We start from the raw sequence: 11,196 nt of genomic DNA, 5'->3' as shown, positions 1-11,196 counted from the left end.
GCAAATTACAGCATTACTTCAGCTCTTTAGATAACGAAGAAACCAAGGCTGAAGTTACAACCACGCTGGCCACCGCATGAAGCAGGAAAGACGTACGATGCCGTGGGGCTTTGGAGGAGGAACAGAAGGCACATGCCAACGCCAGCCCCCCTGCACAGCTACTCTGATAAGAGCTGGGCTCACGTTCAGGCCCTGTCCCAGCAGCACTTGGAGGGTCTCTGGTATATACATTAGGGCCCAATTTCCATCTCATGCTACATCCCAAATGAGACTGGTCAGGCTGTCTCCTCCAGTTTACTTGCTTATTTCTTCTGCTTGGATTTTGTCCTGGTCTCTAGCAGTCATCCTTCAGGCCGTGCTTATTTAATCCCAGTCCTTCACCTTCTTTTTTATATCAAGAATACGTTCACTACCACATCATCCATCTCTGAGCCTAGAAAGTAAGTCAAGTCACTCCCACCCACCAAAAAAAATCCATACATGATCTATGAGTCTACCTCTTCTTCTTCCTCTCCCCCATTGCAATATTTTAAAGCTGAGGTCCCCTGTATTTTTGATCTTCCTTTACCACTTTCAGAAAAGAAGCTTTTCCAGGTTTGGGCAAGATTTGTCACCAGACACGTAGGACCACGCAGAGAAGCCTCCAGCTGTGATTCTGTTGCCCATCTGCTCTCCCCTCTCCATCCTTCCTCCTTTCCCAGCTCCCCTCTGCCCCACACTCCACCAGCTCCCAGCAACCTTGCTCAGACATTTCTCCACCCTTCTCCTAATTAAGACCCTCCATGTTGCAGCTACATCCATCCTAAATGTGCATCACTTCAGGGAACCCCCCGCGCCGTTCCTGCCAGTCCGCTGGCATGCTCCTGCTATCCACCGGCTCCCCATGCATTTGCAATCTCTCACACATCCCCTCCACTCCCCCCGCCTCCACACTCTTTGAGGCTCCTTCATGGGTCCTCAACTGTCCCAAGAACAAAAGAAATCTTTTTCCTTCTGTTCTGAAGTGAAACACGTGGTCAGGTATAGCTCTGGTCACACCTCCCTGACCCAGAGCCCTGCCTGATACATCTCTACCTGCTGCAGACAGAAAGGAGCAACGGCGGGTCCCCAGCCCGGTGGGACAGGCTTATTTCTAAGCCTCCAGATATGGAGGTAAAAACGACTTAAGACTTAAAAACCTAAAAAACAAACAAACAAAAATTCTTCTTATGTTATAACCTGATGAGAAAAGGGTCTGCTTGAATGTGCATGTGGCTCCAGAGTTATAAGCTGTTGAGCCTTATTATCTCCTAAAGTGTTTGTGGGGTGGGGGAGAAGAAACCCAACCCAAACCCATGTGAAGGAGAAGAGGAGCCAGGCAGCGGCACAGGCTGGGGCAAAGCAGCCAAGGGCTCCATCTGCAATTGCGATCACGTCCTGCTCTGCGGGATGTGGGACACAGCCCAGAACTGCTGAGTGGTGACCACGAGAGCTGTGCAGCCTGCTGGCAAGGCACTTCTGTCACACCCCGAGAGCAGAAGATTCACAAGGAATCACTGTTGCATCTCTTCTGAGGATGAAAAAAGCTGCTGCAGGCTACGTTTCCCAAGACAGCCCTGCTTTGCAGTCAATGTGACTCCTTGCATAGGGGAGAACTTTGCATTTTGCTTTGGAGAAACAAATGAACACAAGCCTCCTAAGAAGTTTTTTCCCCCATCTAGAAACTGTATGAAAGTGTGAAATCTGGAAAGTCAAAGGCCAGGAAACGCCTGTGTGGCTTTGCCTTGCTTCCTGCAGCTAAGGAAAAGCTCATAACCTAAATATAGGACATTTCCCCATAATTTCCAAGTGCTTGCAAGTGTCCCCAGGGAACAGCAGCTGCTGCCCCAGGAGCTCTGCTTCCCATCACGTCTGGCTCCTGCCCATGGCCAGCATCCTCCTTCAAGACACTAGTTTTAAAACCAAAATAAACTCATTCTCAAAAGAAGGCATTTAAGTGTCTAGGAGAACTTTGAAATCCCCTGGGCTGACCCTTTTCTGTCCTTTTCTAGGAACGCTGAGCACCGATTCCTGCAAGGGCTCAAGAGTACCAAGAGCAAGGCTGGTTACCTTGTGTGATCAAGCTTCCATCCCTGCTGCACAGGGATTCATTCAACCCACTGCTGCCACAACCTGGTTCTTGGAAGTTCATTTCCAGGACAGTTATTTAGTTGTGTTTCCTCCTCGGAGGTTTTTAGCAGCTCTCCAAATTATTCCTCCTGTATCGCAGCTCCTTTTTTCAGACAGTTTGCAGCACTGCTTGGTGCAACAACACTGCAAAGCCAAGTGACCAAATGGACATTTGCCAAATAAATCCTCCTAAAAAGCCCGCAGGACAAAGCAGAGGCTTTGCCCTGAAGCAAACAGGTCAAAACAAATAGGAAAGGAGAATAATTTGGCTGTGAATATTTTAAAAGCCTTTCCTGTGAGGAGCAAAGAAGAGAAGCCAAACACCAGACGTGCCCCCCTTCAGCCTTGGCGAACAGGGTGCTGCTTTAAGCTTTTATTCCAGCAGATGCTAAAAGGTAGAAACTCAATTTGAAAACTCAACCGTACCCCACCAGGAGCCGCCTCTCCTCTCAGAGGCTGCCAGGAGGAGGACAGAGCTCCCCTGCAGAAGCCACCGTTGCAGGGTCTTGCCAGCCACAGCAGGGACCACGGGCTGCACATCAGCTGTCACCACATCACCTGGCCAGGGGAGGTCTGAGGCTGGCATGTGTCGGGAGGAGGTAAGAGGCAGCGTTTAATCATAAGAGAGTGGCCAGGCTCCATGTGCAGTGGGCAGGAAAGAGCTCCACCACCCTTTGCTGTGCACAGGTCAGCTGAATTGCCTTCCAGAAGTGACTACACTGAAGAAAAAATAAACCTGGAGTGAATCAGTCTGTAGCCTTTGGTGACGTTACTTATGAAGCAGGACCCAGCCTCACAAAATCTGGGCTCCTGAAGGAGCCCAAAACGTGCAAGGTGTAGAGCCTGTATCAGGCCTTTTGCAAGACCCACTGTTTCCGTGCTGCCTCCACTGTTGCTGCCTCGCTTGGCAGGGCAATACAGCTACAGAAGCCTGGGCTAGCCCAGCTTCTACTATAAGCATCTTGAAATAAAATTGCTATTCAGGTTTGCTCCCACAGTCACAGAAGGAGGCCAGCCACCACTTCAGCTTCTCAACCACCCTAACATGACAAATGCTCTTGGGAACTCAAAAATCCATCAGGCTTGCAACCACCTCATCATCCTCCAAGGATGTTGTACACAAAAAGCAAAGCAAGCTTTTTAAAACCAGTGAAACCATCAAGACAGGCGCTGCCGATTCCCAACATGAAGCAACCAGGCACATACCTCATACTGATGCTCCATGCAAGGCAAAGCTCCACCCGTAGGTATCCAACTCCTCTATCCTCCTCCCTCTGACCTTGTAGGACCACCTTTCCAGAGCTCCCCACTTCCTCCCAAGCAGGCTGGGCTGAGCAACCTCCAGGCTGCAGATCAGCCTCATGAACCTTCCCTACGTGGGTTACGAAAGCAGCTCAGCTCATTTCCCCCACCGGCAGCCCATGCTAATAGGCGACTCATCAGTCAAAGGGCCCCTCCTGCAACTGTGAGCGCCAGTGCTTGCAGACCACCACCCGCACAGGAGACTGCAGGTGCTTCTCTAGGCTTTGGTGCCTCTGCATTTATTTACACCTGCAGAGATTAAATGGGATCTGGCCCTTTCAAGTTTTATTTCTAGAGCTATAAAGTAATGTCAGCTTCCAAACATATTTATAGCAGGGAAACACTACCGAACACCAGTTGGTACAAGAGAGAGAGTGTGTTCTTAGGAATTTTACTGCCACTCACCTCATGTGCTACTTATTTGACTAAGGGACTCTATTGCATTCTCACCTATGTTTTGCAGTGGTCCAGTGAGAGCTGCTTGGGAGATCTAGTGCCGCTCAAATCGTGCCTGGTGGAAAAGGACGAAACAGCAGCAAGGATCCCAAATGAGAGCTGGAGTCAAGCTCTCCCACTGACTTCTTTAATGACCAGGGACAAATGCCTGCACCTCCCATTTTCAATAGGGGATGCTGACAAAGTAAAGATACATTTTTGGTCTGATCCTCTGAACTCTTAGTCATTCACTTAACCTCTTGAAACGTCAGTGAAACCTCCCTCAGTCTGAGAATCACACCCAGACTATTTCACCTTACTCTGGGTTTAGTTTGGAGTATAGTCAGAAAGGCTGTTTGAAATATTTGACTGTGTGTGTTTGCATGTTAATTTATTCAGTTGTTGCTACCTGAAATGAGACAATATATAGTAAAATGCTACAAGAATATGACACTATTTTGCTCTAAACCCCTTAGTTACAACATCTCCTTTGGTGTGGCACCACTGTCAGGAGTAGTTTTCTCTTTGTAGCCCAACATGTAGTCATCTGCAGCCTGGAGCAGAAGATGCTGGGCTAGTGGGCAGCTCAGCACCTTTCACACCCAACCTATTTCTTTTGCAGATGCTGAATTGCTTTTCCAGTCCTTACATGTTTCCCTTCTAGGTTACTGTTTATTAATTGCTACTTGAAAAATTGTATGTAGGTGGCAAATTTAACACTCCATCGCCAGTGCTGTCATGGCAGCTTGCTGACTGAAGTCCTCCCCACCCAGGACACGCACAAAACCAAAGCTCCTTAGAATTAGACCCCATCCCTGCCATATACATGATGACCATACACTGTATTCAGACTCCCTGGTGAGGTGCCTGGACCAGGCTTATGCAGCAACGAAGCTCAGGAAAGTGATGCATAACTGCCTGGTCTTCCAGAGGAAGAAACTGAAAACCCCTAAAAAATCGATGGGTAGAGGTCGGTGCAACACGTGCATCAGCCTTTGGAGTGATCACATGAATGTGGGCTTGTCTATAGACCACCCACCAATGTATGACCTAATTCTCCCCAATGCAGAACACTGACTCCTAAGCAAAGACTCAGGGCTACATTTCCTCTTTGATGCCAGTTGCATGGCCAGAGGACAAGGGCTGTTCCTGCGAGATCCCCAACAGGGAGCAAAGGGCACTGGAGAAGTGGACCAGGTTCTGCAGAGGGACAGCTCGGTGGTTTCCCAGCTCCTGAAGGCTGGTGTGTAGCAAAAAACCAGCACTGAATGCTGCAGGCCAAACAAAAAGCCAAAGTCAAGCTCCTGGAAGCCTTTCTGGGGCAAAACGCACCCTGCCAGGAGCATAAGTAGAGAGGAAAGGAAGGATGAAGGTGCCCACATCCACACGGGGCTGTGGTGGAATGGGGCCTTCTCCAGGCTGAGCCGGGGGGACCACCCAGGTCTCATTTCAGGTCATGCAGGGACCAGCTCCAGCAGCTTTTGGAAGTGCTGAACGACATTTGCAACTTGGTAAGAACTTCCATGGTGTCTCTCTTTTTTGGGGCTTATTCCCTCGATTTACAAGGAGGCAAAGGAAAATAACCATCATTCCCCCCTCACCCTCACAGCAAAGCCCTGCTCTGCTGCATTTTATCAAAGATCCTGTACAGTATTAAAAGTACACTTTATTTTCTGTACAATTCTCATCCAAATCTCCAGGCGTGAAAATGTCCACTGTGTCCCCAGAAAAACTTGCAGATTGCTCCACTGCCATGAGACACCCCACAACTGTCCAGGAGGGTCACAAAGCCAGGGCCACCAAAACCAAGTGCTGATGCTTTCTAGCGCGGGGAGGAGAGTGGGAAGGAGGGAGAAGGGGAGGCAGTCCTGCTCCGCCGCTGAGCCGCGAGCGAACGGAGCCTTCGACGGCTCCCTGGGGAGCAGAAGAGGCACCCTCAAGTTCGCGTCATCGTTCGTGCTTAGCATGGGAGTCATTGCGTTCAACCGTCACCCCGTTCCCATTCCGTGTCACCTCCTTCCTGTTCCAGTCCTTTTCCAGGTAAAATTCAGCGAGCACGGGGCAGTGGTCTGAAGCCACCCCACCCCAGGACCAGTTATCGGGGATCCATGGGTTTGTAAGACCTTCTCGCACAACAGCCCAGTGGCCTGCATGAAAAGGAATCACAGAGAAAAAGATAAGTAATATTGCCCAAATCTGACACACGCCGCTAGCCTAACTGAAGGCTACATGACCTCACTAAAAAGCAACTCTACCTGTGAAAACTTTTTTCAAGCTCCGACTGATCCAGATGTTATCCAGCGACTTGGACCCTTGTGGGTTCTTTGTGCTGATGTTGGTGAAGGTGCTGGAAGGGACCAAGTGATGGAACTTCTCCTTCCTCAGGATGTCATGGTCGCTGCTGTCTGGGGCCTGGTTAAAATCTCCGAGGATGACCACATCTTTTTCTCCTAGAAAACAGGAAAAATAGAAATGAATGGGAGGATTGGACATCCATCACTTAATTACGAGAGAGAGAGAGAGAGAGAGAGAGACAGAGAGGATAAATGGGAGGAGGAAAAATATAAATACTGAGTAGCAAAGCTGACTTTACTCTGAACTCGTGAAAGAAATACTGTTTAAAGCCTTTTTCACTGGCTATTTACTCATGACCATTCACTTCATGATAATAAAAACTAGCCAGTACACATTTCATGCTTGTTTTTAAATATCATCTCATTTATATTGGCATCCTTTGCTTCCTGTTCATTGATAGTGACAAACTCAAAGGCAAGCAGTTCTGGTCTTAGAGGTTTTTAGAAATTTGTGACTTTGTAAGCTTATTTTTCTCTTCTTCTTCAAGAAACACAGATTGGCTTTAACTTGTCCTGACATTGTCTTTTTATAGATTTGCCACAAGAGTCAAGGACACTTTTGTGAGGATCCCAGGAAGACACAGCCTTATGCTGGCATATACCAGAGGATCCCGAAGTGCAGTGCTCGTTCTAACCCCCTGCATTTAAGACAGCCCAAGGAACAAGCCTGAGGAGCAGCTCGCAACCCTGATCGCAGATGATGAGTTCACAAACCACACGGACACTCCCTGACTACAGCAGCTTTCCTTTGCCTGGCCAACTGAAGGGATACTGCTGAACTTGAGATGTCTTAGATTTTGTCTAGGGCTGAATTTTCAAAGAAACAAAGGGAATGACTTGAAATGCTCGTCAAAATATCCTGTCTTCATGACAGGAAAAAAAAAAAATATCTCATGTTGTGCTGTTGCTGTAGAAGTAGCTAGCCAGGAGAGGGAGCGCAAGTTCAACAACAAAATCTCTTCCACTCCTGTCTTGCACTGCAAGAAAGATGAATTGGGAAAGGGCAGGTGAGCAGCGAGATTGATAGCATATGACTTACAAAAACAAATACTTCAAAACATGCTGCTTGCTAAGATGCAGAGGGGCGATTAAAAGAGTGAAACTATTGTGGTTTCTCTACCCTTTGCAAGTCACAAATCATACTGGAAATGACATGATGTTTAAATATTATTCTATAAAGTGTTCATGACAGTGGCCTTCCCACCTTGAAAGGAAACAAAAAACCCAAATCTGAACCTGAGCGATTTTAAGCTCCGTCAGAACCCAAAAGAAAAATCAGTGCTTGTCTAACGGGACGACAGTGCTTGCTGGGAGCTGGTGGTTTTGCATGCGTCCCATTGCAAAAACCCAAGATCTCTTGCTTGGCAGGACCAGGAAGCCTGAAACACGACTGCGCCATCTCGGTCCTTCAGGACTAATGCTTGCTTAATGGCCCAGGCAGCACTCGGCTCCTTCCATGCTTTCAGCTCGGCCATCTAAGTGGGGAAAGGCCATTACAGAAACCTCTGGCGCACATCCTTGGGGGGTGATGTTTAAAAATGACAGAGAGGCAGGGATCTTAACAGCAGTATCTTGATCCTGCACAAAATCTATTCTATCCTATCCCATCCTAAAAATACTTGCACTTCTTTTAGCAAATCCTCAAGCCTATTTCCCTTACATGAAAAATCTCTGAAAAAACCATAGTCACAAGTGAATTTTGTAACTGACTGCTCTGTTCTGGACAGTTTAGAAACAGCAAAGACTAAAATGACCCAGCACCTGGATGTGTGTTCGGAAGGGGGTAAGAAGTCAGCCTGCAGCATGCCCAGGGAAGGAATCACTGCATTCTTCACCCGTTTAAATTTCCACATGCAAAATAACTAAGCATAAAATCATAACGCACCGTAAAGTTGACAGAATAGGCTGGGGCATGTCAAAGAAGTTGAAACCCAATTTGCCATTGGGGAAGGAAAGGATTGCTTCTGGTCCCCTCTCACAGGAGCTTCTGGAGCTCCCCATGACTGCAAATCACTGGGGAAAAGGCCGGGAAGCCCTGTGCTAAGCAGGAAAAGCAGGCAACATCAAATTTCTATGTAACCACCAACTGCATTTCCCCTTGTCCTGGCTCGCTCTCAGCCCTGCTCCTGCAACAGCAACGCCATGCATGGCAGCACAGCGGTTTCGTGTCTTGTCTGTGTGTCGAGACCCCGACAGACATCGAGCAGTGGGAGGAAGGAAGCAAACCTGCCTGGATCCTCCCGGGTGTGTGACTGCACCTAATCGGTTGCCCCTGGGTCCCTCGGCAGAAGCAGAGAGCAGAGCTGCCACACAGCAGCTGCAGCTCTCGGGTCTCATGGATCAGCCCCAACAGCTCTTGGCCAAATTCAGCAAAAGGTCCAGAAGAATTCATGCCCTTGCCCATAACAAGGGATGAGAAATGATCAAAAACCGCAGTCATGATGTCCAGAGTTACAATCAGATAGCGGGTGGGGGGGGGAGAAAATGGAGATAACGCTACTGGTGCTGTGACGGAACTAGATGATCTTTAAGGTCCCTGCAAATCCAAACCCTTTTATGATTCTATGATGAGATGAGAGCTTCAGACTGGTGGGGCTCGCTCCTCCTCCTCCTCAGGACTGGGCAGCAGAGGCTGCCTGAGCCAGAGGCTTCTCAGCTGATGCGATCTGGTCCTCCTCCTCCCACAGGACACATCAGCAAGCACTCCCTCACCAGCTCGGTTTTTGCTGCAAAGGTCCCTCCCACAGACTACACTGTCCCACAAGGACCCAGAACCTCTGTCTGGTGGGGCGCGGTGGCAGGACAGCCTCCAGCAGACAGGCACATCTCCCATTACCTCTCAGGGTGCTCCTGCGCTATCGCACTGAGACCCATCAAGCTCAAAGCAACCCTACCCTTGTCAATGGAAAACTCCTTTAGGTGAGGAAACAGTCCGGTCTGTTTGCAAATGCATCTGCAAATTCACTGAAGCACCAGGGACTTTTAGCAGTGTCTGCGGGTGGCTCTTGGCCAGCAAAGCAAAGCAAAGCAAAGCAAAGCAAAGCAAAGCAAAGCAAAGCAAAGCAAAGCAAAGCGCTGCCTTAACTCAGCCCTGTGCCGCAGCGGCTGAGCACCAGAGTGCCAATGCCATCAGCTGAGGGACTTTCAGTGCCTGCAGAAAGTCTGCACTGTTAATATCTGCTTTCCTGCAGGAACCCAGAAACCCTCATTTGCTTCGTGGCAGTCCAGAGAGGCACCTCTAGGACACTCTCCCTGACTTCCCCGTGCCCCGAATGAGTCTCCTCATGAATTAAACAGACCCTGAAATCATCAAATCCTTCCTGGAGAGAGTGAGAAGCAGATGATGAGAAGGATGTGATGGTACATTGGCTGCCAAGAGGCTCCCTACTGCCTCTCAAAGGTCTTCTAAGCCTAGTGCCTGATGCACGGGTAACCTGTGGAATATGGCGAAGCCAGATGGGAGAAGATGACTAAGTCAACACCCTAGTCCCTGGGTCCAAGTGCTACCAGCACATCCAGAATAGCGTCTGTGTGCCACCCACAGTGATCACACTGAAGATGAACAGGTGGAGCGCTTGAGAGAAGGCAGAAGGGCTGCTGCAGAGTGTCAGCTGTGAGCAGCCAACAGCCACCGCATCTCTCCGGTATTGCTGAAAGGGAAAGAAAGAGGGAAAAAGGGAACCAGGACCCACTGGTCTGATGGGAGGAATATGGGGACATTACTGCTCTACATTACAGGAGACTCTGGATAGTAACCATATCTCCTCAGATGCTCAAGTGTCTCTTCATAATAATGAAAGATAACAAAGTAGGCGGCTGTTAGCAAAACGGGAGCAGAAACTCCAATCTACTGCAGTACCCACGTACAAATCAGTCTTTAATACCAATATTTCATGGATTGATTTGGAAGAAGGTAATTTTAAGCATGACATTCATTTTGGCAGGGTAATTCAGCACTTCAGAATAACGCGTGTGTGCTACTATTTGTTTAGGAAACAAGACCCACATCCCTCAAGTTTGGAGGAGTCCGAATTCTTCTTGTGTGAAAGACTAAGCCAAGAACAAGCACGCTCTGGTAACGTGCCTACAATATGAAAATAAAAACACGAAATAAAGAGAAGCCCTCATGCTGACAATCTAAATTTAGATGCAGTGGAAATGCAAGTCTGTTGATTTCGGAAGAGCTACACATTTATCTGTGTCTCAGTTCAGCCTTTGGGGATTAAACAAATGATCCTTTTGTTTACTTCCACCCTTTCCAGTTTCAAGGCGTGTGGACAAATACTTAAAGCACTTAAAAATAGCTCTGACTGACTTCTTACAGCTCAAAATGAAAAACAATAGAACATGCATAAAAACTGCAAATACTTCTTGTGTTACACAAGAGGGATATCAATGCTTCCAAGTGACTAACCTGGGCCAAGCTTAAAATCGTCACGCATACAACCTTGTAATCCTTTTGCATCTTTGTTCAGCAGTAAACAAAGGGCTAGATTTATCTATTCCTATAACAAGATCAGCAACATTTAGAATCTGAAACCTGCTGTTCTGCTTCATAGGAAATTGAATTTAATTTGCAAGATTCAAAGTAAGAAGCAAATTCTCAGAAATGAGGTAAAGAAATTCAGCTGACTATTACAATGCTTAAGTTCAGGTCTAAATTCTGGTGTCCCTCATCCTGGTGTAAAACCAGAGCAATTTATTTGAAAACAGCACAATTATCCTGCATATTATACCCAGGTACCAAAGCAGGATTTGGTTGCCGGTCTCTTTTCTCGTTAGCAGTCATCTTCTGATTTGCACTAGGTTTTCCAAAGTGCTTCCAATTATCCAAAGGTAAATATATATTAGTCTATTTATTTTGAAAAAAAGCCATTAAGCTTTGTTCTGACATCACGTAGGTGTCATTTCCACAAAGCACTTAAAATAAGGTCTTAACCCTGGCATCTTTTCTTTT

At 47.7% G+C, this 11,196-nt stretch overlaps 1 protein-coding gene across 1 annotated transcript in view; it reads right to left on the bottom strand.

Annotated features, from left to right (window-relative positions):
• Positions 1–5,531: 5,531 nt before the first annotated feature.
• EEPD1 (endonuclease/exonuclease/phosphatase family domain containing 1) overlaps positions 5,532–11,196 on the bottom strand; it is a 66,335-nt gene continuing 60,670 nt past the window's right edge. Inside the window, exons 6-7 of the mRNA XM_054814642.1 lie at positions 6,141–6,335; positions 5,532–6,032 (exon numbers count right to left, since the gene is read on the bottom strand). Of these exons, the coding sequence (XP_054670617.1) occupies positions 5,833–6,032; positions 6,141–6,335 (395 nt within the window). The 3' untranslated portion in view covers positions 5,532–5,832. The remainder of the gene's footprint in view (positions 6,033–6,140; positions 6,336–11,196) is intronic.

This window comes from Grus americana, chromosome 2 (genome assembly GCF_028858705.1).
Source record: "Grus americana isolate bGruAme1 chromosome 2, bGruAme1.mat, whole genome shotgun sequence".
Taxonomy (NCBI): domain Eukaryota; kingdom Metazoa; phylum Chordata; class Aves; order Gruiformes; family Gruidae; genus Grus; species Grus americana.
The sequence above is the reverse complement of the archived record's forward strand: the minus strand, read 5'-3'. Positions and strand labels throughout refer to the sequence as shown.